General features: G+C 37.3%; 4 protein-coding genes and 1 long non-coding RNA gene across 8 annotated transcripts; 4 read left to right on the top strand and 1 right to left on the bottom strand.

The window, feature by feature from the left end:
* The first annotated feature begins 19 nt into the window (after positions 1 to 19).
* Positions 20 to 1,373, top strand: LOC114517880. Its single transcript, XR_003686442.1, has 3 exons — positions 20 to 173; positions 607 to 745; positions 1,085 to 1,373. It is a non-coding gene; the product is annotated as an uncharacterized LOC114517880 (long non-coding RNA).
* Positions 1,374 to 3,131: 1,758 nt separating this feature from the next.
* LOC114517878 (1-phosphatidylinositol 4,5-bisphosphate phosphodiesterase beta-1-like) lies at positions 3,132 to 15,961 on the top strand. Of its 4 annotated transcripts, XM_028537715.1 has the most exons (37): positions 3,132 to 3,220; positions 4,239 to 4,360; positions 4,831 to 4,911; positions 5,320 to 5,388; positions 8,128 to 8,351; positions 8,432 to 8,485; positions 8,698 to 8,782; positions 8,882 to 8,982; positions 9,107 to 9,273; positions 9,588 to 9,734; positions 9,816 to 9,973; positions 10,070 to 10,149; positions 10,257 to 10,341; positions 10,465 to 10,546; positions 10,643 to 10,836; positions 10,998 to 11,088; positions 11,173 to 11,257; positions 11,359 to 11,431; positions 11,506 to 11,557; positions 11,727 to 11,778; positions 11,922 to 12,024; positions 12,125 to 12,289; positions 12,360 to 12,459; positions 12,602 to 12,706; positions 12,842 to 12,945; positions 13,111 to 13,135; positions 13,214 to 13,429; positions 13,546 to 13,595; positions 13,706 to 13,771; positions 13,865 to 13,989; positions 14,104 to 14,173; positions 14,305 to 14,403; positions 14,556 to 14,632; positions 14,719 to 14,814; positions 14,900 to 14,957; positions 15,044 to 15,130; positions 15,219 to 15,961. In XM_028537715.1, the coding sequence occupies exons 2-37, from the start codon at positions 4,268 to 4,270 to the stop codon at positions 15,333 to 15,335; spliced, it is 3,636 nt and encodes a 1,211-aa protein (XP_028393516.1). In that variant the 5' UTR covers positions 3,132 to 3,220; positions 4,239 to 4,267; the 3' UTR covers positions 15,336 to 15,961. The 4 variants fall into 4 exon arrangements, with proteins under 4 accessions (XP_028393516.1, XP_028393518.1, XP_028393517.1 ...); XM_028537717.1 differs by lacking the exon at positions 4,239 to 4,360 and having other exon boundaries at positions 3,133 to 3,220; XM_028537716.1 differs by lacking the exon at positions 3,132 to 3,220 and having other exon boundaries at positions 3,350 to 4,360; positions 13,549 to 13,595.
* Positions 15,962 to 16,429: 468 nt separating this feature from the next.
* Positions 16,430 to 18,962, top strand: LOC114517879 (mirror-image polydactyly gene 1 protein-like). Its single transcript, XM_028537718.1, has 9 exons — positions 16,430 to 16,639; positions 17,029 to 17,315; positions 17,389 to 17,518; positions 17,631 to 17,679; positions 17,775 to 17,945; positions 18,019 to 18,120; positions 18,238 to 18,332; positions 18,421 to 18,651; positions 18,722 to 18,962. Exons 1-9 carry the CDS (start codon positions 16,455 to 16,457, stop codon positions 18,783 to 18,785), a joined length of 1,314 nt encoding a protein of 437 aa, XP_028393519.1. The 5' UTR covers positions 16,430 to 16,454; the 3' UTR covers positions 18,786 to 18,962.
* Positions 18,963 to 19,279: 317 nt separating this feature from the next.
* LOC114517787 (bifunctional coenzyme A synthase-like) lies at positions 19,280 to 21,550 on the top strand. The gene is made up of 4 exons (XM_028537609.1): positions 19,280 to 19,897; positions 20,152 to 20,327; positions 20,415 to 20,607; positions 20,683 to 21,550. Exons 1-4 carry the CDS (start codon positions 19,377 to 19,379, stop codon positions 21,386 to 21,388), a joined length of 1,596 nt encoding a protein of 531 aa, XP_028393410.1. The 5' UTR covers positions 19,280 to 19,376; the 3' UTR covers positions 21,389 to 21,550.
* A 14-nt stretch (positions 21,551 to 21,564) lies between these two features.
* LOC114517788 (nuclear receptor subfamily 4 group A member 1-like) lies at positions 21,565 to 26,340 on the bottom strand. The gene is made up of 6 exons (XM_028537610.1): positions 26,002 to 26,340; positions 23,165 to 23,425; positions 22,923 to 23,064; positions 22,612 to 22,778; positions 22,146 to 22,367; positions 21,565 to 21,917 (listed from the first exon to the last, which is right to left on the bottom strand). Exons 1-6 carry the CDS (start codon positions 26,030 to 26,032, stop codon positions 21,676 to 21,678), a joined length of 1,065 nt encoding a protein of 354 aa, XP_028393411.1. The 5' UTR covers positions 26,033 to 26,340; the 3' UTR covers positions 21,565 to 21,675.
* Positions 26,341 to 26,834: the final 494 nt, after the last annotated feature.

Raw genomic sequence — 26,834 nt, 5'->3', positions numbered from 1 at the left:
CTTCGTCTCCAGCCGGAGGGATTAAAATTTGAACTTTAAAACGAAGTGAACTTTGCAAGAAATGTGAATTTTGTTGAAATTATGTTCAATTCTGGAGCAAAAAAAGAGGTGGAACAGTTGCCCGAAGCTGTTCAAGCAAGAATTAAAACGACTGTGAGATATGCTAAAATTTGGTAAGACTGTTATTGTGGGATATCGTGCGATATACATTATAATGAAAATAAAACAATTGAAGCACGTGGTTTTTGAAATTTGTTTATAAAGATTAATGCAGTATTGCACCTGTTTATCTTAGATCAATGAGTGGAGATATTGTCTTTGTATGCTCTAAAGAAATTTAAAAAATTTATAGTAGATTGCATGGGAGCATTTCTTCATCATAAATATGATCCTAGTGTAGTATAAGTCATTACTTCTGCATTTGACATTGCATGCAGAGTGCTGACAGACCAACTGAAGTTTGATATTTTGTGGTTTCTCCAAGTGAAATGTCCCTAATGAGAGCAAAATTAAATGGGACAAAAGGAATATTTGCAATAAAAATTGTACATTGTACAGGCTGTTCCTACTCACATAGGTAATTTCAGAAATCTGTCATTTTACCAGGGCTGGTTTGGTAATTGTCGCCGCAGGGGTACTGATTGCAACCAAGCCTTATCTAGATGAATTACGCAGTCATGATGATGAAAATAAGATACAGATTGCAAAGCCTAGGGTGAAAAAGACAGAAGATAAAGAATAAAAGGTACTGGTGTACAAAATGATTTATTTACTAGAATATTTTGTTAGGGTATAGCCAAGGTAGGCATGAGGGGCAGTCACCTTTCCTTCTCCAATTGATCATATATTGAAAACATTGAAATCCAGATGGAAATTAGGAGAGTGTCATTGAATTTTTTTCTCTCTGGAAGAGGTGGTGCCGACACCCCTTGATTACTCTGCCCCTCCTCAAGGGGTCCTAGCTACGCCCCTTTTGTTTGGTCACAGAGGTTTATCTTATCAATCCTCATCAATGGCTGACAATAAGTCAGAATACAAGATGCTATGAAAAAATAATAAAAGATTATCATCTTGTATTGTGTAGACTAATTTCAGCAAAGCTGGGGAAATGGATTGAAGTTGACTCTGTCAAACTATTATAAAGGAAGTCAAAAATATTTTATAATATACTCTTATAATTACATTAGTTTTGTCTTAGTTTTGTTACATGTGTTATTCTATACCCAGTATCAATTCATATACTACACATTAGGATACGAGGGGATATATACAAATATATATCCTTGTGTATATCTGTTACCTCATACAGCTGATTGATTTACTATTTGCACAAAATATATGTAAACTAGATATTTAAAGACCTTGCTTTTTTTGAAGATATTAAGTAGGCATATTTCTCATCTAGAAGATATTAAATAGGTACATTACATATATATTTCATCTTTTGAACGTACATTCATCCTAGTCCTACCTTCTTCGGAACTTTGTTGGTTCCCACAGACGAGGTGCTAATTTATCAATTAGCATGAAAAGGCGTGGGCTATGATTCATATTTCACCACAGGATTAACATTGTTTACATTGCAATGCGCTGTTTTTGAAATTACCTTGCGAGTTACGAATATTTCTTTGCGGTAAGATATTTTCACCAACCCTTTCCTGGTATATTGTAAAATCGTGTGGAAATCATGAGATATTCGCAATTATGCAGAGTTATACTAATTCGTCTGCTGTTTGTGCATGTGCTTTTATCTTCCGTCCTCTTCCTAAAGTTGCACCATATGCGCGCTGATATTCCTCGTTTCTTTCACATCTGTACGCAAAGAAACTCGCCTGAAAGTGGTTTATAAAAATGGCAATGTTTATCATCATCTGTCGTTTTTCCTCGTTGATAAATTCACGCAAAAACTCGGCATTTCCATCGGCACAATTGCTTTTTGTCCAGTCAATAGCTGAATGTTTTGACTTTTCTTGCACTTTCACCCACGCTGAACAACCTCATGCTGATAACCAATCACTGAATATCACCTCCGACTATGTTTTAAAACTGATTTATCAAGCTATCAAGGAAAATTACATTGTGTTTTGTCGTGGAAAAAATGCAAAAACATGCTTGTATTCGTTATCATGGGGACGAGACTAACAGTGATGTAAAAACCAGATTAGATTTCCCCCAAATACATTGTTATCTTTACGCGCATGCGACTGTTTGTTTAAATAAAAGCAAAACAAATATTTTTATTTTGTAGACTTTAATGTCAGTGTAAACATGAGACAGTTTAAAATTAAATTCCGAACGAGATATTTGCCGTCAGGACTGATGCTGGATTAGCCCAAAGGATTAGCGAGTCACGACTGATATTAGTACAATCTTAATCCTAAACTTTCATTCAATGCCTTAATCCTAACTTTGAGTCTACCGGTTTCCACACTTGTCATTTCAGAAGTTCTACGCTCCAGCGAGGCATAATTTCAATGCCAAGTATTCATTTGCATACCAGCAGTTAGATACCTTCCAAAATAACCAAGGTTCGGTCACAATGTTTGAATACCTTCGCCAATAAATGTGGTCTAACATCTTCCCGAAATAGACAAAAAAAAGGTTCTCGATGTTTCGACCTGAAGCCTTATTACTAACTCTCTTGAGAAACTTTGCCTATTTTAGACAGTCGTTATATACCACATTTGGTGAGAAAGAACAGATAGATTCAGAATATTTCACATTATCCGAAATTCCTTCAACCGAGGAACGGTTTTTTATTCTTACCAGCCTTTGTATTAGCGAAAGTCAAGCCGCCTTTTGAAGTGAAATCACTTGGAACCATTCTCAGTTGGAGACTTCAAAAACTCTTTATTCCAGTTGGAAGAATCTCTCTGTTTTTTAAGTGTCTTTTTGTGATATTTAAGCGCTAAACATTTGCATGCGATTGCAAAAATGATTTCTATTCATAGACCGATTACTGGTGTACCGGTGGTCAATACAGGGTTATCAGGATGCGTTGCTTAGAAAAATAAGCGATGTTTATAGTAGTTCTTACCTGATGTCTTTCAAAACTCATTTCAAACAGTTTTCAGACTGTTTTCTTCCCCCTAAGTGAAGAGAGTGTTTCTCTTTAAATCCTCCCTTGATAACAAAACCTAAAATTCATTCATGATTTCTTTCGTTGTAGGACTACACACAGCCACAGGCACAGGGTGGCGAAGTCGTGACGATGAGTCAGGTATATATACGCTTGCAGGTTCTTCATTTAGCGCCATTTGATGTATCCACATAAAAAAGAGCGCTAAGTGAAGAAGCCATTACCGGGACGATAGTAAGGAACAGAAAACTCGTGATTTCTTATGCTTGGCATTGTTCTCCAGTTAACCTTTGAAAGCGGTGACCTCCTACACATTATTTACTCTTGTGTCATGATTGATCGATAAATACTCCAGTTTCATAAAATTCTGAACTCTTGACCTTCCTCAGAGACTGTGTTACCAGTAAACCACATCCTCGAGTACATAGAGATCATTTCTCAACCCAGAAACGTAGTCCATTCCAACTTTTTTAAACGGAAACCAGATCTATTTTCATCTGAATTTCGATATTGCTGCGATGCTTGCTAATTACATGTTATCATGTCCTACTGTCAAAACAAGATGTCCTTTCTTTGTCCGGAATTATTAATGGAGAGTTTTCACTCTCGGAAGGCAACTGTGAGATTCAGAGATTTCATCTTTCGAGGTTTATGACCTTTGGTAAAAATTGTAATTAAGCTAGGCTTAAATTTTATCAGGAAATAAATATTCTATTTCATTCATTGTGTACGAATCGCTTTTATCATTTTCGAGAACAATACAGCGGTCAGAAGGGCACATAAAGTATTTATACTAAATTGAAGTTGACATCAAACGCATTTAATTTTGTAATCTGTTCAGTATTCGATTCAATAGCACTGTCGTGAAAAATACGATCCAAAGTGTTTTCAGCCCATTTCAGTCAACGCAAGGTCGGTTGTTTGAAATCCTGTTTAAATACAGACGACTGAAGACACATTAGAAACGGGGAAATTGTTTGAAAGCCTAAAATGGTTAAATTACGATGCAGAGTTGGGAGCGTTTCACATTTTCGCACGGCTTAAATTAAAAAGATCTCTCGAGGCAACCATCCAATCGGGCGCCGTATGCGTTCGTTGGCAGGTCCTTTGCAAATAAATCGCAATGAATTATTCAGATCGCATAAATATACACACTTAGTACCCGACTGCATTTTGGCAAGATGAATAATGGCTAGTGGAGGAGTTTATGCAGAAACCTTGGAGTTACCTAAAGTCCCTGACTCTATCATATCCGGGAGTTCCTTCATTAAATGGGACGATGTAAGAATCTCGACTGTTTTGTACTTCAATCATTCGTAATAATCGAACACTATGATTGTATTGTCGCTGTGTCACAGAGCCATAATCTACGTTGAACAAGGGCAGTTATAACACACGAATATTACATACGTTGCTTCTTTCTGCTACTTGTAACTTCGCTGAGGAATTCAATCGACAATACTTCGAGGATCGTACCTTTTGAAGTTGAAATTGTTGCGGGAAGCATTGAGGCCGCTATATAGATATCTATATATGATTGCCAAGGGCTTCTCTGTTCTACCTTATGCTATATATTTTGCATGTAGAGATAGCAGACAAGCTGTCGATCAACATATCGCACTGTCGTGGTTTCTCCTTATTACAGTACAAGAAGATCGTTTGTATTGAATTTTAGCGCGAAAATATACCAAGATTGTTATCTATAAGAAATCAGACATAAAATTGCCTTGTGTAATTTCTGTTTACTTTAGGACTCTGGGCTAGCACAGACATGCACATTAAAGATCGACTCGAATGGGTACGTTTTATTTTGGAAATTCGAGGAGAAAGCGGTGAGCTTACTGTATATATTTATTGAATACTTTAGGGGATAATGCCGATTTATGAATCTCTCGTGTTTTTAAAATCGAGCCCGTGAAATATTTGCTGCAAGTGTATTTATCTGTCAAACGTATGGAATGCAGAGTGACGCTCAAAACATCACAAGGTTACTTAATACATCGCATTCTGCCGTCCACGTTTTCAAGCCGGCTTATCTACAAATAAGCGCGACTACAAAGTTCATGTAACGCAAAGTTTAAAGCATCTTGCGGTCGTATTTTTTCCCTCGGAGCACGCTATTCACAAATGCCGTTACTAATGTATCAAGGGGATAAGTAAAATCTCAAATCATGCATACAATGTCAACCACTTGATCAATCTCATTCCCTGCGTTTTTTCTTTATCTTTATTTTCCTTAGGAGACTGACTTGCTCGATGTCATTCAGATCAACGATGTTCGAACGGGAAAATATGCTCGAATGCCAAAGGTAGGTTCTCTTCTGTGTGTTTATATCTGGCTTAACGGATTTAATACTCTCATGGGTTATATTGGTGGTCTGCAGTGGCAGAGTTCAGTCGAAGCATAAATTAAAGCTTAATGTATGTAATATCGTTTGTGTGTGTAATTACTATGCAAGGTATACCGGCCCGTGTGCCTCTCTCAAAACACGTCGCATTCTCGAAAACAATGGACCAATTTTGAGCTCTGCCATGCACAGTAGTGGAATGCTCGAAGTATTCATTCAACGTGGATGAATGACAGTGCAACGCCGTTATCATAAATCCCAGCCGCACACGAATGCAGCCAACTCTCAAATTTAAAATTCAGATCGGCGACGTTTTTTTAATCATCTTACAGTGACACGATTTTTAATTATTGCATCGACTTTAGCATAGATTGCAATTGCGTTAATTTAAAGGAATATCCCGCACTGTTTTCTGACAAAAAATTTCAATTTCGCATCCATCCATCCATCCATCCATGCACGCTGCTGTCATTTTTCATGGCTTCACACAAAAGACTTTAGGAAGGACACAACTTGAAGTATCAAAGTAAATAGAATACTTTTAGTGTCACTGATAATGCTATTAATGGGGTTTTAGCAAACGAAAGCTTCTTAGGCAGCTTTTAATCCGAAGCTTCAGACTTGTCCTCTAGGAATATTCAAGTGTTTTTGTGGACGTCATTATCCTTACAAACACGATCATCAATACCACAAACGTGAATCTATTGAGGTCTTCATGTCGTTCAATTAATCATTTTCTACAAAATGAAAGAGCTCTTTATTCGTTTGTGTAAAATATTTAGGTTGCTTTGGCAATCTCAAGACTCCTAAAATAGCCGGTATATTTTGAAAACGTATAGCGTGGACAAAAATACAGAAATATACACATGTTGAATTTGTTTTTCCCAGTCCAACCCTAAGAGCTGTTTTATTTATGATTTTATGGTTATTAATCGACGATAGTAATAAGTTGAACGCAGGGTGATGATTATTGTTCGGGGAGTTTTGTAACGGCGGGCGATCCATTTATTCATCGATGAAATTGAACAGCGAGTGGGCAGGGAAATTATATAACCTTTGGACATTGATGTTTTCAAGAACTGTCTTCCCATCCCACAATCTTGTGACAGGCGAACGCTTGCGGAAATAATATAATGTTCAATATTGCGGATGTTGTTCAGTGTTACCGAGACGAATAGTCCGTTTTACAAGAACAGTTAGAGCACACAATACGAAAAATATCAACCTCTTTTCCCATGCAATTATATTTGTTTAAATAATGCTGAAAGCATACAAAATTTTCAGCTGCTCTGAATATTAACAATGCATACTTCTGGCCTATTGCCGTTTTGCTTTTTTTTTTTTTTAAACATTTTCAATACCTTGGCGCGGTATGTTTTTGAAATTGTAGAAAACCGCAATAAGAGTCTGAATTTTTTATACTATGCACTTTGTGCCTAATTATAGAATGTATGCTTGTGATACTCGACTATCGTTTCAGCTTCCCTTGCTGTTGTTTCAAAGTGTGTATATTATTCATAGTGTAAAAAAGGCTACCTGCACATACAGCTATCAATTTTGAATGAGAATATTTAATTGCACGGCGAAAAAACAGCAATTTGGAAGAATATATTTTGCTTTTCGCGGTTGTCTTCGCCAGTATAGCGCTTAGTCGCAAACGAAGCATAATCCGAAGATTAAAATCTTAAATTTCTAGTTAACTCAACGCAGGAATCACCGATTTAGCTGCGAGTGGTTTGAAGTTCAAGATATTAATCTATATATAAGTTTAAGCCATCGCCAACACTCGTCTTCTGTCTTTTGTATCAATAGTCGATTGGTATTATAGTTTTTGTCAAGACTGCAGTAAACTGTAAGAGGTGGACTCGAAAGTTCTCACTTTCCTTAACCGTTATCATTTCTTTTATAAAACGTACATCGTCGTAGTTCTGCGCATGTACGTGGATGGATTACGCACAACTATATAGTTGCTTTTGCAAATGCAAATCAGATAAAGTCGTAGAGTTTTGCGGTTTTTTTAAGAGCGCCATGCATGGCAGATGGTCTTCTTCGAAGGACGCTGATGCAGCCGTAAATGAAATAAGAGTGTCTCGGTTTGCCTACTGCCAATTAGCGGAATAAAAGTATATAATTTCAACTTGCGACTGATGAAATTGATGTCCATTATGGTTTTGGTTGAACCACTATTAGTGTAGTCAAGAGAGAATCGTTTGTATATAGCTATGTGGGGCTGATCACAGCTCGTTTTCCCCTCCATTGTCAATCTGTTTTTTCAGTGTTTTGTCTATTGCTCTAGTGTTCATCCCACTACCCAAAAGTTGTCACGTTTGAATGCTGTCAAATTTGGCTATTTTTGAGAAAACCGCAAACTGATTGTTAACCGGCGACTTTCTCGCTCTAATTAGAAGTGTTTCTTTCACAAAGAATGTTGACGCCGACAGTGCTGCAATTTAGATATCATTTAAACCCAAGCCTCTTTTGCAAATTGACCCTGTGTATTACTCTTGGAAAACCTAATGCTCCGGATCTTTGCCTTATTTGAAGAACACTTTCTGAATTGTCTCGTTTCATTAAACTTGTAATTCCAGAGCACTGGAGTGCAGAAAGTATCTATTAGGAACTCATAATGGAGACAAACGATCGTTAGCTAGCATAATACACACATGCCATAAATGATTAATGATTAATAACCTTTTTCAGGATTCCAAGGTGAAAGAGTTGATAAAATCTAAGCTATCATCTTCTGAGAACCTCGAGGATCACTGCATTACCGTTCTTTATGGACCCAATTTTGTGGAAACAAATGCAGTGAACTTTGTTGCGTCCAGTGTTGAAGATGCCAAGCTATGGTTCGACTGTCTTATGTCGTTTTGCCAGCACGTTTTACCAGCCAACGCGAGTCCGCTCAATTTTCTTGAAAAACAGTAAGTGAAGAACGTGTTTTGTGTGTCAGATGTCAACAATTATGTTTTTGTGTATAAGATATTTGTTTGGCTTTATTTAGTTACACCAAGCTGATGGTGCAGGCAAATCCTGATGGATCTATTCCAGTCAAACTGTAGGTTCAGAGTTTGATTAATTAATTTAGGGCACTTGGGTATATTGAGTATCGTGTATATTAGGCTGCGTACAGACCGCTGAATGAAAAGTAGCCCACATACCACCTCGGTTAGGTTTTACAGTTATTTCGTGGCTTGAGGTGCTGATATATTTATTGTATTTAGGTGCTGTTTACTCATTTACCAAAAGTTTCAAATTTTTTTATTGTAGCATTACGAAATACCTTGCAAGCGCTAAAGATGATAAAAAGAAGGTTTATGACACGTTGCAATCTCTTGGATTGGCAAGTAGAAAGGTATAAGCGCTGTAAATATGACTCTTCAAGCAACAATGGACAACTGTCGAAGTTTGATATTTGGTTGTTTTGTTCTAACATGTTTTCATTTTTTTCCAGGATGATGCAATCCAAATATCTGACTTTACATTGGACACGTTCTTGTTATTCATGAGCCGAATTTGTAATAGGCAAGACATAGATAAGATATTTACTGAAATGTAAGTAATCGTTAAACACAGTCATGGAACCGGCTGTGATGATCCGTCGTGCATGGAACTTGAAAATGTCGAAGGATTTCTTCAGAAAAACGAGTGAACATTGTTTGCTTTCTTTTTTTTCCAGAGGTGCAAAAAAGAAGCCATATTTAACTGTAGATCAATTTGTTGTCTTTCTTAATCAATATCAACGAGATCCTCGCCTGAATGAAATCCTTTTCCCCTACTACGATACGGAACGAGCTATGAATTTAATTTCAACATACGAACCAAATAAACAATTTTCAGCGAAAGGTGAAGAGAGTGTAGAATTATATCATTGAGGCTCGCATTCATCTCTTCTTTCATCTCTATTTAACCGGCTTTTCTATCTTCTGATCTCTTCATTCCATAATATCTCTGACCAGTTCTCCTTCATCTCTTCTTATTACGTGTCCATATCATCTCAACCTTGCTTCCCTCATCCTCTCTGCAATGTCTACCACCTCACATCTTCTGATCTCTTCATTTCATTCATATATCAGTCACCTTCATTCCCTCATCTTCTCAGCGATCTCCACCACCTGCTCTTATGGTTCTGATCTTATTGCTGTGTTGTTTCATTCCAGGTCATCTCTCAGTACAAGGTTTCACCCGATATTTAATGAGTGAACACAACACAGTGATCAACAGCGATCGTCTGGCTCTGCATCAGGACATGAACGCTCCGCTTTCTCATTACTTCATCAACTCGTCACACAATACCTACCTCACAGGTTAGAAAAGTCGACCCACTCTCTGTCCACCTTTAAATAACACGAACCACAAAACATAACATATACATTATGTTTGCACAGGTCATCAGTTAACGGGCAAGTCTTCGGTTGAGATTTATCGTCAAGCTCTCATGTCTGGCTGTAGATGCATTGAGCTGGATTGTTGGGATGGAAAATCAGAAGATCAAGAACCCTGTATTACTCATGGAATGACTTTGTGCACTGAAGTCTCGTTTAAGGTGCGTTGAGAGAACTTATTCATACCTTATGAAGTTATGTGCTGATATCCTTACTTCAAAAACGTGATTGTTTTCTTCTTTTCCCCGCCTTAATAGGATGTCATCGAGGCAATAGCAGAGTCCGCGTTCAAGACTTCAGATTACCCTGTTATATTATCGTTTGAAAATCACTGCAGGTCAGCATGATAATTATTCTCAGAGAGTGTGAGTGAGCTTTTTGAACACAGGCGTTAGTTCTCGACGAGCAGTCATTTTAACATCAAAGCGAAACACTTTATTTTAGTCGCTTACAACAGCGTAAAATGGCCCAGTATTGTGTCTCCATTTTTGGTGATATGTTGCTGGATAAACCGATTGACGATTTTCCAGTAAGTTGATTTTATGCGCAACACAAACGACCACAGTTTGTATCGTCAAACCTCGGCAAAACCATGGCCAATAATAATATAATTACGCGAAGCTTGTAGTTCTGATTCTCTCTGTCTTTTTAGTTGGATGATGGAAAGCCATTACCAAGTCCAAAAGCTTTATCGCGAAAGATTATTATAAAGAACAAGAAAAAACTACCAAAAGGTTAATACTCTTGAATAAGATTGATTCCCTTTTTCCCAAGTAGGTTTATATTTAGGCGAGCTTTTTTTATTACTCTTTCTTTTCTATTACTCTAAGCTGCGAACTCTGAGAGTGCTTCGGGTCAGGACGGTGCGACGTCAAACGGAAATGAGGCGACAACTTCCGATGTTACAGACGGTGAGACAACACAGAATGGCGCTCCAGCAGTCGATGAACTCAGTGAAAGCATTAAAAGCGACGGTGGGGAAAATCTCAAGGATGTGCTGGAAAAAAACAAGGAAAAAAAAGATGTGGGTGTAATATAGTTGTATTAGGGTTACCCCCACCCTAACTATGGGGAGTGGCATGTCCCAAAAAATCCCCTTATATACCCAACGCTCTGTGCTATATAAGAAAGATACCTCAGCTGCTTACCATGAGTCTAACTCTTTTGCACATCTTATGTATAAAGGAGGAAGACGAGGTGGAGTCGGAGAATGTCCTTTCAGATTTAGTCAACTACATTCAACCTGTTCATTTCAAGAGTTTTGATTATGCTGAAAGTACGTTTCTAGCCTTGTGTCCTCTTCTTTAGACAAATTCTCAAACAGCATGCGATAAAAGACAAATTTTTTCCCCATTTTTAGCAAGAAACAAATCATACGAGATGACTTCATTTGTTGAGACGGTGGCTACAACTCTGCTGAAACAAGAACCGGTTGAATTTGTGAAGTATCCTTGATCATTTATGACTCAATATCTATCCATTTGTGTTTCATATTTATTCTAGCATATATCTATCTTTCCTTCTTTTCCTTAACGATATATTTCAGTTATAATAAGCGGCAGCTTAGTCGTATTTACCCAAAGGGAACTCGAGTGGGGTCTGAGAACTACATGCCTCAGGTATGGTTTGTGAATGGGAATCATTTGGTTTGCTGTTTTCATATTGTTGAGTGCATCACTGTTTTCATACACAGGTATTTTGGAATGCAGGCTGTCAGCTGGTCGCTCTGAACTTTCAAACATTAGGTACGGAAATATATTATAGAATTAAGATGATAGTGTAAGAATGGACTAAATTCATAAGCTGCTTGCAGTGGGAACGTTTGAATTAAGGAGAATAGATTAAAGAATAGAATACTGCGTTCTGTAGTAATTTCATATCTTTCATGTCACGTTCTCTTGTTTTGATGTGCAGATGTTCCCATGATGTTGAACCTTGGAAAATTTGAATATAATGGAAAGTGTGGGTAAGTATGGACACGAATGTTGATATTGTAGTTCTGTCTGCTGTTGTTTTAAAAGGATAAAATGCTTTGTTTACAAGCACCGTTGCTCCCAACACTTTTCATCTTAAATTCGTGACTCGTTGTGCGTTTTTTCAACTTGTTAGATATATTCGCAAGCCTGACTTCATGTGTCGCACGGACAGATCATTCGATCCTTTCGCAGAATCCACTGTTGATGGAATCATCGCGGGCGCCGTTGAAGTGAAGGTAAGTGCAACGATGTTGGATATTAGGGAACATTGAGGATGTCTTTGCTTATCCACGATAACCTAACGTTGGCCTAACGTTGCACGTCTACCGTCCGTAGGTCATCTCAGGCCAGTTTCTTTCTGAACGTAAAGTTGGAACATACGTAGAAGTGGACATGTACGGCTTGCCAGCGGACACCGTCAGGAGAAAACACCGTACAAAAACCGTCACAAGCAATGGCATGAATCCTGTCTACGACGACGAACCTTTTCGTTTTAATAAGGTAGAGTACACGTTTGGCTCAGGCATTCCCAAAACCATGACTTGACAGAAAAATGAACTACTTTTTATAGGTGGTTCTTCCTAATCTTGCTGTTTTAAGACTAGCAGTTTATGAAGAGAGCGGTAAACTAATTGGGAATCGCGTCTTACCAGTTGACTCAATCCAACCTGGTAAGAACATGTTATTTCCTTGATAAATCTCTTGAAATACTCTGCATCACGTAGCTCTGGATCCAAAGAGATTATCCATACTTGACCTCTGAGGCAGAGCAGTAGTTTAATCTTCCCCGCATGTTCTTGTTACTCACTTCAGGCTATCGTCACATCAAATTGAAAAGCGACTGTAACCAAGCTTTGTGCCTTCCTGTGTTGTTTGTTTACATCGTCACCACTGACTATGTTCCCTCGGGATTCTCAGGTACGCCTGTGTACATTATGGGCTATATTGTACCACATATTCCTATCTAATCAGTGGATGATAGATTGTTGTTTTCAATATACATAGCAGTAATTGAAAAGCTTAATACTAATAGCAGCGGCTTTGACTGTGTAGATTTCGCCGACGCTCTCACAAATCCCATCGCATTCCAGTCCAAGGCTGATCAAAGAGGTCATATGTTGGAAAGTTTAATGGATGAAGAGGAAGCTTCGTCGCAGGTAAATGGTCCGCTGTCGCGTTAACTGCAATTCTCGTTGCTGTATCGGCTCATTTTTCATCCATCAAGTTTGATCGTAGCTTTGTTTGTATATTGCTGAAAGATATGGCACATTTTCACTATCCATATTTCAAATTCATTTTCCCTTTCGTTTTAATTCTTCAAGGTTCCAGAGCTGCAACCTAAACTTGGTAAGTATGGCTTGATTCCTTGCCTAAATTTAACAACAATCGTTCCGTTTAACTCACAACAACTTTATTCTACTTCAGCACCAGCTTCGGTACCTGCAAACGCCCGCCGTGCTTCATCGCAGTTCCCGGGTCCGACCAGCAAATCTGTAAAACAATCCATGTCAGTTGGTAACCTTGGCAACGGAGCGCCACTCCCCTCGAACAGATCAGTCTCGCTCACAGCGGATCATATTGAACGGAAGGAAAATTCTTCTAGAAAATTCAAACGATCTCAAAGCACTAAGAAGAGAGAGGGTAGGTTGAGTGAAGGTGCAAGCAATGTGTTCGCTTAAAGCCTTGCATGGAGTATTGTAACAACGTTTAGCGCATCAAACGAGCTTTCTGCTAGATTTTGTTGTTTTTTTCTTCAGAAGAACCCAAGATTGTACCAGTTCCTATTCAAGAATTACGTGACCACAAAGTAAGTGATGGATGTTCATTGAAGGGAATATTAATAAAATTTCAACGTCAAATCACTGACGTTTAGTAATGACTGAATGTGTAATCACGTAATCATCATGTGACACCTAGAACCTACAGAAATTGAAAGAAAAACACAGAAAAGACATGACGTTGTTAGTTCGTAAACACATGAAGGTACATGTGATATACTTTACTTCAGAAGTTTGAACTTGTTTGGTTCAATTGGTTGCCCTGTTGCACTCTTAAATATTCTTGGTTTTTATATAGGAGAAGGATCGAGTTCAGAAGCAGCATTTCACGACGCAAGAGAAACTGGCGAAAGATATGGATAAAGAAGTAGAATCAACAAAAAAGAAGCTCGATAAAACATTGAAAAGAGCGACTAAATCCGGGTGAGAGAATTGACTAAAATACACAATAGTATTAAAGTTATGTTGAATGGAAACTTGTTTAGTGTGCGAGTTTGAATGATTGAATGTTTGCTCTGTGATTTTGTTCTTATAAAGAAAATACGAGGAGATTTATAAGGAAGGCGTTCAAGAAGTATCTAGTCTTCGCAAAGACCACGAGATGAGGGTAAGACTAAGAGAAAATCTTTAAACATGGCGTGTGTGGGTATTAGTATACTTGCATTCTTCAAGGTTGTTAGTTCCTAGTCGTACTGAATTCTTATTGAAATATTTATTCACGTGTATCAAATGAAACAGATGAATGTCTTGAAGCTGGACCAACGTGAAGAAGTGATCACATTGATTGAAAAACAACTGAAGGAACAACATGATTTTGCCAAAGAAAGCATCGATCCTGTGAGTTCCCTCCTCTTTGCTTCATCGAAAGCTATAGAGTTTTTCTTGTATTAAAATCAATATATTTCTTATAAAATCATTTTTCTTTATACTTTTCTCTTTTTTTTTGACCGGGTATTGAGTGTTAAAAAACATTGTTGATGTTAATATAGGAATTTCAAGAGTTGCGTTCGGTTATGGACATAACTAAAACAAAACAAAGTAAAAAATTAGCTGAAGTTCATGTAAGGTACAGAATGGGCTCTATTTCGAAGCAAAGCATTGTTATTACCCCATATGCACTCCAGCGATGATTCACACCTTTTTATCTTTTAGAAAAATAAACGATTTGAAAAAAAGTCAAGATCTTTTGAACAGCACCGAGCTGAAACTGGTCTCAAAGGAGAGGAAGTCCAAGGATGAAATTCAAAGGTGCTTATTGCAAATATAACAATTTCATGTACTTTGTTTCTGCTTAAGTTCTTAAAAACTCATCCTGCGATTTATCTTCTCTTAGATTAAAACGGGAACAGAATAAAAGGCATATTGAACAGGCAGTGAAAGAGAGGCAAAAGGTTTTTACGATACAATATGCGAGGCTATAATATCTTCTTTTTGCTCCTTGATTTTCTGATAATTAAAAGAAATTCTGTGTTTTCAGGCAAATGAATTTCATGACAAGGAAATGCAACAGTTAAAGGAGAGTCATGATCAACTTCTGGAACAACTGGAAGACGTCAAAGAGAAGGTTTTGAAGGATTTGTTTGTGCTCTGAATATTAATATTTTTCTCAGTCCTATTTTCTGACATTGGTGTATAAATATCTTTTGATGTAGAGCGTTCTGGAGTTGAAACAATTGTACGAGAAACGTTGCAGGCAAATTCGCAATGCAGATCTGGAAGTGCACTACGCAACCTTGTATGCAGAAGAACAAGAAGAGTCCAAGTTATGACCACAAATGACGACATATCACCATGACTACGACACAAGCCTGTCGCTAAATGGCTCACCACCTTGTAACCACGGTAACTATGACGGTATCCATTGTTGATCATTTAACACTGGACTTTCAATGAATGCTACGAGGATCGGCGATATTCTGCTCGTTGTGATTGCTTTGAGAAGAAGAGGATAGTCAGCGTATGATTATGATGAATGCGTGTGGCGATCCACTTCAAAAATTACGCTCAATAATTCCATCGAATGCTTCTGGTATTAAACGCATTAAAAACAGCACAACTCCTCAAAAAGACAGCAAAACGTCTTGACGTTTTCGATCTAAGGGTAACGTTCTTGCTCAACTCTCCTTGATGAAGGTTCTTCAGGTGGTTCAGCTGCAACAATGATTAACTTTGTCTTTTGGAACTCATTAGTTTTTCTTCCACTTTCCTATTTAAGAGGCCACCATTTAGGCTTTCTGGTTTGATAAAAACCTTTAAAAATATTATAACGAATCGGGGATATATTAATTTGTAATCTATATTTATGTATGGTGTAAATTTTACCTTGTGGGTACCGCAGCAGCACAATTATCGACGATATATTTCAAGTGAAATAGAACAAATAAAAGTCGGGTAAATGGAAATGGTTGTTCTTCTAATGTGTTGGTTTTTAGAATGCGAGGGGCAGAAATACCTATGCTTACCTGCATTAGTTGGTGGGTGAGTGTCCATTTTAGTTCATTTTTTATGCAGATCTGCGCAGTTCACGCTTAACAGAACCGTGTATTAGCCTCGCTCCTGTGGCGTCTGTATAGGTGTATCCTGAGTCGTATTACTGCGGTCAGTGGGTCACTGATCTTTGTAAAATCATAAAATTTGGATGACAAGCCCTTAACCTCGAAATACGTCATGTTACATGCATTCAATTATTCATTTATCCAGTCAAATTTATGCAGATCAGTTCGTTACTGATCTGCGTAATTAAATAAACTGGATAGTTGAAACGTTTCAGCTATACAACACAAAGTACCTTGCAAATCCCAAATAATGACTGGTGTGGTCACCTGCCCGAATTATGAGGTAAAATGAGTTTGTTGACATGGAGAATAGCGTCGTTGTAGTGCTTGATAATGGACGCAATTGAGGAGGAAGATTTTCACACGGACGGCAAGCTTAGTTCTGCTAGATTACGACGGTCGTTTCCTCGGGAAAAATCACAGCACGAAGATATGTTTGAAATCAAACAAAATGTGACAAGAACGCTCAAAGATGCGCGAAGAAAATTGAACGATTTACGCAGCGAAGTCGACAGAAAGTAAGCGTAATTTTCATGTTGTAAACAAAGCTAATATTCATGTTGTGTTTAGTTAATGTCAGTATTCGTGTTTTTAAACAACACCATTAATATGTTCTTGTATTACTAATTGCCAATTAGAACGTATTAATTTCACCACACGATCCATTTCGAAATTTTAGAAAAAGATATTAGCTCAGGTGCAGTTTTGATGTCAAATTTTCTATCAGGCAAATACAATATGTTACAATGATTCTCAATTCATCCTGTTTCTAAACAGGATGGGAAAGCAAATGAAAATAAACTTCAATGTTCTATCTAAGTTCATCTCTTGGGCTTGCATATGTGAGGCTGAGGAGTTGACCTTTATCTAAACCTTCAAAACTATTGCAATGTGTCCCCTTTTGTAGGGATGACATGATTCGGCAAGCTAGATTCGAAGGCACTGATCGGAGTATGAAGAAGGATGAGTCAACAAGATACAGTCCCGGTCGGTCCAATTATACATTTCAAGATCACAATAACAATGGCAGAGACAGTGAAGAATTACTGCATGATGAGGTCAAAGTTTTAGATAGTTTGAATGATCGTCTCATGGAGAAACTTGCGAGAACTGAGTCGAAATTGGAAGAGGCTCGATTGTACCAAGATGAAGTCAGTCTCGAGGCTGAGGCAAAGATTGCTGCAAAAGGCGCAGGTATTGAAAGGAATGGAGCATTGTTTAAATGAAAATGAAAAAGAAGTGTAAGAAAAACATTTGCTTTGTTTAGCTCTTGTGGATAAAATCTACAAAGCCCAGAAAGAAAGAGATGCAGCTGTGCTGTCCAGATTGAGACTTGCAAATGAAGAAAGGGATGAAGTGTTGGCGAGGATGAAACGGCTTGAACAAGAGCAGCAAGGGTAAGATGAGAGAGTAAAATACTAGAGTAGTTACACCACGTACTGAACTAGACAACATTTGGTTAAGTGACTGTAGTGAGTTATAAACACAAATATTATTACTTTTGAACAGGTTTGACTCTGGTGTAGATTCTGTTTATGATGATGAGGACCTTGATATGGTAAAGTATTGAACAGTAATTAGTATTTTTGATCGATTGTATTTGCTTTACTGTTGTGGGTTTAAATAGACCACATCTTATCCTTTTATTCACAGAACATGAAGCAGCTATTTAAAAAATTGGTGGCTTCAGAAACAGGAGCAAGCATTGACAGACATGGCGACATGTTGGTGGCAAAATACAAGAAACATGGCAAAGCTAAGCAAATCATGGCAGCTGAAGAAATACAAGCGTTGATTGATGAACGTGACGATGCTCTTCGCAAGGTAATAACAGTGAACTAATTGAAGCTAAATCATCTTGCTGAATTATAAATGTTTGTGACTGTTTTGAACACAGGTTGAAACTCTTGAAAAAGAAGTTGAATCATTACAAAGGGAAAAAGAGTTAATGAAACATCAATTCAAGTTTGCTGAGAAAACTAGAATAAAATCTGGACAAGTATGTGGTATAGATGAATTGTATGAAATAGTTGCCTCTATTTGTGTTTGGCTATTGGTATGCTCCAAGATTTGAATCACTATGTTTTTGTGCTCTATCTAGTCTTATCTTTACTAGGCACAATTGATGGCTGCTCAAAAGGATAAAGGTGACTCACAGCAGAGAATAAAAGAACTGGAAGATGAAATTCAAAATTACCGTGTCTATTATAGGTATTTGGCACTCTTGATATTGCTTGCAAAAACCCATGATTTACACAAATCTATAAAGCCATGACATTTCTCTTCAATTTGCCACAAGCTTGCATAGATCCTTGTCTCAAGAACAGACATTGAGAGGTCAGTTTAATGCGACCATGGACACATTTGAATCGAAACTTAATGAGAGGGAAAACGAACTTGCAATTTCACAAAACAACACCAAAGAATTGGTAGCTAGACTTCAAGATTTGGCCAAAGAGAAGGAAGTGCTTAGTTCGCAACTTGCTGAAGCACTCAGTGCTCAAAGAAAAGAAAAAGATAAAGCTGACAAGTGAGTGTTAAGTTGATGAATGTCAAATAACTTAGCAAACTATTGATCTGCATATGTGTTTCTTTTGCAGGCTTGAAAGACTTGTTTCTGTTCTGCGAAAACGAATCACCAATTCAGGAAACCAAACTCTCTAAATATATAACATGTAGATAGCTATTTTATATATATTTGTATCAAATATTATATTTTCCATAACAAAAGGGTTAGATTTACATAGACTCCAAGTCTCCAACAAAATACATAAGATGCAGAAGGCTCTGTGCCGTAAAATTCTTGGCGTATCAGGATGCAACTGAAATAATAACAAATTGCCTCTTTTTACCGTTCCTAACAACATGTTATTTCTGGTATTTGTGATTTTGAAAATCAGTTGTAATCCCATGGTAATCCTAGACATCGCACCTGGATGACTGGATCACCCAGCTTCACATGCTCTGAGAATTTGAACCTAGCAGCGAGTGTCTAGGAGCCTGATATGTATCTCTAGCTTTTTTTTAAATTTTTTCTTTTTCTTGCATTCAAACAAACAAAACATTGTTATAATTCAAACATATATCAAACAGATTAGGTTTGAAAAAAGTTCTCTTCCAAAGTGGCTCCTTCTAAGTCCCTGCTCGGTCGAATTCAAAATGTCTGCCAATGTGCAATTCTTCCACATGGACGTGTATGAAAGGCATTTTCTCAACCTGCTGGCTAAAAAATAACTAAACCCCGTTCATTTACACATGTCAAGAATGAACCGAAGCGGCGTACTGATTTTGCAGCCTTCGAAATTTAACCTGCCTAGATTTTACAAGCTTTTGAAAATCTGTTCAGAACAAGTTCAAAATGTGCTGTACGTTGATTTCAGTTTTAACCCGAAAGTGAACACCGATGCCATCACACAAAAGAGCTTTTCTCGTGCGCAGCTGTACAAAGTGTTGGAAGGAATATACAAATCAAATGCACGAGAACTCAATTGCTTGGATATACGTGTTCTGCTGGAACATGACTTAGGAGATGTACAAGAGCCAAGAATCTTTAGTCGTTGTTTGGATGTTGCATTTCTCGATTCCTCGTATAAGAATGAAGCAAGTATTGTTGAGAGAGCGTGTATGAGATATAATTTTAAAAACAAAGATTCTATGCAGTTTGTGGAGGGAGTTTTTGAGTCAAACACTCCAATTTATGAACAGTTCATAGAAGATACTGAGTCTGAGGAGATGAAAAGTTATGGAACTGTTGCTGTTGGAGGGACATTTGATAGGTATATGATGCCTGTTTCAAACATTGTGATTCTCATGCGCTAAACACTTAGAAACAACATGTTGTGTTTAATGAATGAGATTAATTGTAATTTATAAACATTGAATGGTGCATGTTTAGGTTTGGTTTTTGTGAATCACCACACTAGCCTTTGTAGACTGGTCACAACATTTAGAACCAGGCTTACTAGTCAAGCAATGCTATACTGTAATTAAAAGTTTGACTTCATATGCCCTTTTATCATTATCATGCTAGAATCCACAATGGCCATAGATTGTTGCTCAGCGCAAGTTGTTTATTGACAAATTCACGAATTGTAGTTGGTGTCAGCAACGATGCATTGCTGGTTAACAAGACACTGGGTGAACTCATTGCGCCATTGGATGTTCGTATGAAAAATGTTGCGGAATTTATTGAGGATATCAAACCTGGTGAGCACAACTACATGGATGAATTTAGAAGCATGTGAGATATAACCTATTAACATCCAACAAATGAAATTTTCTGTTCTTTTTTAGGTCTTATTAAAGAGATAGTTCCCTTGGATGATCCTGCAGGTCCAACCAAGACTGACCCTAATATAGAATGCCTTGTTGTGAGCGCTGAAACCCTCGCTGGAGGACAATCTGTAAACAAGACACGTGTTGGTGCTGGCTTACCTGAAATGGATTTATTTTCAATAGAACTTGTTAGTGATCAAGTGATTGCGAGGTACAGTATATTAGATTGATAATTGGTGTGTTTTTGTACTCTACTTGCTAATGAGTTCATTTAATCTATTTTCAGTTCCGCAGATGAAGACAAACTGAGTTCAACAGCCTGCAGACATGCAGACTTGGGTGTGTTGCTCAAGGCTCCAAAGCCACAGCCCAATCAAGATGGCAGTGTGTATGTTATTGGCCTGACGGGTGGCATTGCAAGTGGTAAGTCTTCCATTGCTAAGCGTCTAGGAAAACTAGGTGCTGAAGTAATAAATGCAGATATTGTGGGTCATTCTGTGTATGAACCAGGCACTGATGCTTACAATGAAATAATAGAAAATTTTGGAGAGGGGATTGTGGACAGCGATAGTTCAATAAATAGGAGGAAACTTGGTGGTCTTGTGTTTAGTGATAGCAAAAAACTCCAGAAACTAAACTCCATAGTTTGGCCAAGAATTAAGGAAAGGATTAGGGAACTTATTGCAGAAATATCAGACAAAGGTTTTCAAGTCTGTGTTGTGGAAGCTGCTCTACTTCTTGAGGCCGGCTGGGACCAGCTTGTGAATGAAATCTGGGTCTCAATCATCCCAGAAGAAGAGGCTGTCAAAAGGTTGAATGAAAGAAATGGATTGTCAGAGGATGAAGCAAGGAAGAGATTAGGAAGTCAGATGAAAAACAAAGAGAGGGTCATTCAGGCTAACGTTGTCTTGAGCACCTTGTGGGAACCAGAATACACACAGAAACAAGTTGAGAAGGCATGGAAAGGCTTGCAGGAACGATTGAAAAAATAACGAAACAGTTGCAATACAAACGCGAAAAAGCACATAGGTTACTCAGGATAATTTCTTGATAATCTGGGATGACATTTTTTATATTTCACTCAAATGAAATGAAAGCATAATCCAATAAGAATAAATCTCAAATTCAAAGATTTTTTATTATTTACAAACCTTTCTTTAAATACAACATAATTATTATATATTGTAACTGTGATTATAAATCTCTTCTAACTGGGTTCTATTATATCGCACGCCGTCATATTCTCTGCATAAGTTCATTAGTACACCACGCCATATCTTCATTGTTGAACGAGCATTGAAGAAATCGTTGGCAATGCGAAACTGGCAAAGGATTTTGCAAACAACGATTGTTTCTTTGCGTTGATGCAGACCTCACGTAAAGAAGGCAGTTTCAATATGATCTGAGCAAATCTGTTTGTCTTTTCTGGATACGAACATTTGATGTAATCTTTAAGACAGCAGATTGCTTGTTTTAGGTTTTCTTCAACTGCATCGTAATTTCTGAGCTTAGAACACGGCTCTGGAAGAGAGATATTTTGATATCAGTTGCTGGATGACGGGATCTTTCTCGAAGAGGGAGGTTGTGATGAATTGAAAATGTTCCTGAATTTGGGTGACTCTCTGCATGGTCACACACTTGACAGTGGTATTCTATTTTGTTACATGCAAAATATGAAGCGTGAAGAAACGGCAATGTCACATGTGTGACCAGAGAATCACCCATTTATAAGCTCGTTTCCTCGCCTACCTTGTGTGAACAAAAGTATTGTGCTGAGACAAGCAAACTCGGCCATATCCAGTTGTAGGGTCTGCAGCTTACGAGCGTACATCAGCAACAAACTGACCCATTGACCGATCACAACGTGAGATTGATAGTCAACATGCCACACAACTTCCTTGGCAAACACAACGAAGCCTTGGTGAGGACTCGACCGTTGACAGATTCTGAACACCCACAGTTCCAAGGCAGCTGAAATTTTGGAAAGTCATGTACGATTAGTTTGAGAGGATGAAGAGACCTTTCATCCCAACCATCTGACATCCAATTCAAGCAAGTCAGTTATGAAGAGATCTTTCATTCCAGCTATCTGACATCCAATTCAAGCGAGTCAGTTGTGTTGTCAATATACATGACAGTCAAGTACTTACCCATGCAGAAAACAAACTTACTGCATTCAAACATGAGTAAAAAAAGATACAAACTGTTTTTCTACCTTCACTAAGAAGATTGATCTGATCATCCACATCCATTGTGTTGAAACTTGAAAGTTGTTTTGCCCATTTAATAATCATCTGTAATTCTTGCACGGCGACCTCCATCAGGATCTCGACTGTGTGGAAATGATAAAGGTCGTGTACTGTCATGGTATGACCGTCCAATCTGCATGGAAATAATATAAAAAAGTTTCGGAAAAACATGAAAAACAGTGGTATTTTAACAGCACATGAGGTTAACGATGCAAGCAAGCAAGATAACTTTTGGAGAAAGTATTATATTCCAAACACAATATAGTTCAAGACGTACTTAATGGATGGAACACAGTCTGGCCTGGCTTGAATGAACTCCAATATCATCTGTGATGAACCATACGTTTCCTGATGTTCTTTTAAAGTTAGTAAAGACTTAATCCTTGGTCGACCGCCAGGCGCCCTGTCTTCCCTCACGGCTAAACGATGCACAAAAACATACGTCAAAATCTCAAATTGAAAAGTTATCATCTTACGTGAAGTTTCAGAAAAAGGATGAGCGTTTTATATCTTCCCTACCTTCCTTCAGCATCCCAAGTTTAATGCATTTTTGAAAGCGACAATATTGGCATCTTATTCGGTTGCTTTTATCGATGGTGCAATCCTTCTCCTCCACACAAATATACTGCAGTTGTTTTTGAATCGTTCTTTTGAAAAAACTTTTACATCCTTCGCAACTTTGAACGCCGTAATGGAAGCCAGACGCTTTGTCACCGCACACGGCACAGATTCGCGTTTTTAGAGAAGACTCAAGCGGTTTCTTGGAGTAATCGCTAAAATCTATGAAAAGAGAAGCTTTTATGTTGCAGTTCTTGCAGAAAAAAGACGGAGACTTGTGTGGACATACGTAATAATAAGTCCTTTACAAATCTGTTTTGAATTCACAGAATTTTCCGGAGCTGTATGACTTGTTGCTGCTGCAGTTGTCATTATATTTGCTCCATGGATTATTCGGTGATACACATTAACAGACTGATATGCCTATCAAAACATGTTTGTCTCGCGTGAAAACTGGAGTTTTGAAAATATAGGTGAAGAGATGTCATATGTATCTATAGATGTTAGGAGACGTTTTGCAATGACTTTATCTGTTGCAAGATGTGATTTTGTTCTTTTCGCGTCACCTAGTCTTATTCGTGCAAACATACCTTCAGGCAAAGTCACGATTCGCTAAGCTAATGGTCAGATTAGTGCCGTGAAAATGAAGACAGGAATATCTATGCATTTCATTTTCGTGTTTAATAATATGTAAATCGTGCGAAAATAGCCAATTCACTTTAGGATCTCTTTTGTACTGAACCAATCTATATTTTGCATCATTCAATTCGGTCTTTCTCTATACTTCACATATTATATAACACATTGTTCCCATTTCTTTGTTTAAAATGCATTAAATACGTTATGTTTGAATTTCACTTAAAGAAAAACTCTTCCATATCATTAATTATTCTGTAGTCGGTCTGACGTCAAAAGACAGCTGATCACATATACATTGTCGTGTAGAGTTCATTTTTGATAAAATATGAGATGAAATGATTAACCACCCATATAGGCGCTCATCTGACTCCTTTTAATTTCCGTTCATTTTTAAACATTACTTTAATAATAGTGTATTTTTAGCAGCTAAAAACTTAGTTATAAACGTTGATGGTTGCCCATAGTAAATTAATACGTTGTTCATAATAACTTTATATATTATAGCCAGTGGAAGGACTTTGTTGTATTTTTCGTCTCATGAAAATATACAGTTTTCGGTTCTTCCAGAAGTCATTATTTAATTGTGCGGATGTTTTTGCTCCCTTTTCTTTGAATCATGCGGTGTTCGGTTTCTGCATGATTGTTATTTCGCCAAATAGCACACCTATGTGTTGTCCTAAAGAGTTAAATGTCTTTTAAAAGCAAATTATTTAGTTTCAATGTGATTTCTTTATCAAAACAGTCGACAAGTGCATGCTATCAAATCCACGCAAATACTTATGTATATAATTGTTTGGAGGTTTTGCTCACGAATCGCAACAGGATATCAAATATATAAGTGATAAAAGGATGACACAGTTTATGTCTAACACTACAGGGATGTGGTGTTAACTGCTATTGACCCTGCACGGTTTGTTAGGAAAGCCACCGTTATCTAAGAGTTGAAAGGTCGGGGTTTTTTTAAACAGTTCATTTTTTCCGCATTTGCTATTCCATTCCCTTAAAAGACTTCACCGAAATTTCCGTTTGTTTAATTATATATATTTATATATAGTTTCATGCATTTATATATTTTCAATGTATTTGAGTGCTTTCAATGTTCATGCATGTGATATATGTTCAATTATTATGGCTTGAAGTTATATATATACTATATATATCCATGACTATTTTTATTTGTTGGCAACGTAGATTCCTTGCCTTAATACACAGTCACAGAAACTTCACTAAGATAGTTTGAAATTTAGAAATAAGAAGTAATTTTCAACGAGCTCTCATTCTAGTCTTAAGGCCTGCACGCGTTCATTAAAAGAAAGAGTTATATCTCAAACTTCTTAAATTTCCCCTGCAAGAAAATACCGTGGTTTTCTTTTACTGTAAGCCGAGGTATTCAAGATTCCGTATTGCATTAGCTATATATAAAGTGTGGTAATGATATAGATTTCTGAGTCACGAGAAAACCTGTTAATATATATTTTGAATATTTTCTCAACCAACTGCCGTGAATTGCGAGGTATTTTCGGGCGCTAATCGTTTATCAATTTGTTATAAAAAATAGGCCTGTAACTTCAAGCAAAGCTGTAAATTATGATTTATATAGTTAAGATTTGCTGCATTCGTTCATATCAAAAACTCATCTTCATTTTCAGCCCAACTCGAGTGATAAATAAAGGTTCATGTAGTTTGTTTTCAACTTTCTAGCATAGCTGATTTATTTGAGCGAGTTTTTATTCACAAACGATACGTCTTCACAGTGCCGTGCTACCTTTAGCTTAATTCCCGTGTTTGTACAATGAAATAAAATACAAGCTTGTGCATGATCACATTATATGTTTTTCAATTTCCACTAATTTATAATGGCAAACATGGCTTCAATTCCTTTAATTAATAAGCTATAAACTAAAGCTAAGCCGTCATTATAAAATATTAAAAACAACCGTTTGAGAAACCATTTCAAGAAGAGTTAGAAATATACAAATAATTCCAATCAAGTTAGCTTTTATGAAACCTTTTTGGGATTAAAAACGGATCGTGAAAATTGGCCAAGGCTTTAGATCAGATAGCCAAATGCTCAAGCAACTATATGATAATATAAATTGCAAAAACTAACTTTCTAATTCAAACCACGCTAAAATTGGAGGAATAGAAACTGTCTATACCTTTCGTTCGGTCTTGATGGAGTGCAGCCATTTTTTTGACACACCAGTACTTGTTACAAGACCATTCAGTTGAATTCTGCTTCCTTTGATGAACGTTTTCCTGATCAATATCTCTCTGTGTATGCACTTGGCGAAGCGCTTTTGTGACTTGCCACCTTTTTTGTGATGTGCACTCGAGTCCGTCAGTGTCTTATCTATCCTTGCTATCTCTACTTCTGCCCTCTCAATGGCCTTTTTGACTCGATGATTATTAATGCCTGATCAAAATGAACAGCTGCGTTTCCACACTTCGGACCGACAAAGCGAAAGGCCCTCAACGTTTTAATTAGAGCCGATGCGTTCATGTGAAATGCGTCTGTTGTGTGTGAGGCACCCACGTTATACACGCGCAGATATTAGGATTATGTTTGTAATGAAATACTAAGAGCATTAGAATCGCCACATGGTCCAATACAACATTCATCACAAAAATTTTATGTTGGCTTATAATCCGTTTAAAAACCTTGCAAAATATTGTAAATGTTTAATTGATTTCGAATTTGACTCTGTGTAATAATTGCTCACACGAGCGTGTAGTAGGAATGTGCAGAACAATTTTCAAGCTAATCATCCTTTTTGATGGTAGTAACAATTTATTGAACTTTCACCCGGAAAAATTAAAGATTCGTTCATATTTCTAATGTGCAAAATTCACAAAGTTAATTCCTATTCAAATTGTTGAAAATGCGGTAGTTTTTTTATACAATTACCACCAATAAACTCAGTAAAGCTTTCTAACATTGCCGACTTGCCGTTGATTTACCACAATACATTGTGATTGAAAAGTGCGTCTG

Source organism: Dendronephthya gigantea, unplaced genomic scaffold, assembly GCF_004324835.1.
Source record: "Dendronephthya gigantea isolate DGI-Jeju-01 unplaced genomic scaffold, DenGig_1.0 000009F, whole genome shotgun sequence".
Lineage (NCBI taxonomy): Eukaryota > Metazoa > Cnidaria > Anthozoa > Malacalcyonacea > Nephtheidae > Dendronephthya > Dendronephthya gigantea.
This window is presented reverse-complemented; position numbering and strand designations above follow the sequence as displayed.

Bases quoted from the DNA above. Each gene is read 5' to 3' on its own strand.
- LOC114517878 (XM_028537715.1), top strand. From the start codon at position 4,268: ATGGCTAGTGGAGGAGTTTATGCAGAAACCTTGGAGTTACCTAAAGTC. The intron at 11,089-11,172 runs GTACGTTTCTAG...CCCCATTTTTAG, and splicing joins GAGTTTTGATTATGCTGAAA to CAAGAAACAAATCATACGAG. The intron at 13,430-13,545 runs GTAGGTTGAGTG...TTTTTTCTTCAG, and splicing joins AAGCACTAAGAAGAGAGAGG to AAGAACCCAAGATTGTACCA.
- LOC114517879 (XM_028537718.1), top strand. From the start codon at position 16,455: ATGGACGCAATTGAGGAGGAAGATTTTCACACGGACGGCAAGCTTAGT. The intron at 16,640-17,028 runs GTAAGCGTAATT...CCCCTTTTGTAG, and splicing joins CGCAGCGAAGTCGACAGAAA to GGATGACATGATTCGGCAAG. The intron at 18,333-18,420 runs GTATTTGGCACT...ATTTGCCACAAG, and splicing joins AATTACCGTGTCTATTATAG to CTTGCATAGATCCTTGTCTC.
- LOC114517787 (XM_028537609.1), top strand. From the start codon at position 19,377: ATGTCAAGAATGAACCGAAGCGGCGTACTGATTTTGCAGCCTTCGAAA. The intron at 19,898-20,151 runs GTATATGATGCC...TTATCATGCTAG, and splicing joins GTTGGAGGGACATTTGATAG to AATCCACAATGGCCATAGAT. The intron at 20,608-20,682 runs GTACAGTATATT...ATCTATTTTCAG, and splicing joins AGTGATCAAGTGATTGCGAG to TTCCGCAGATGAAGACAAAC.
- LOC114517788 (XM_028537610.1), bottom strand. From the start codon at position 26,032: ATGGCTGCACTCCATCAAGACCGAACGAAAG. The intron at 23,065-23,164 runs GTAGGGAAGATA...TGCATCGTTTAG, and splicing joins ACTTGGGATGCTGAAGGAAG to CCGTGAGGGAAGACAGGGCG. The intron at 22,368-22,611 runs GTAGAAAAACAG...CCAAAATTTCAG, and splicing joins GATCAATCTTCTTAGTGAAG to CTGCCTTGGAACTGTGGGTG.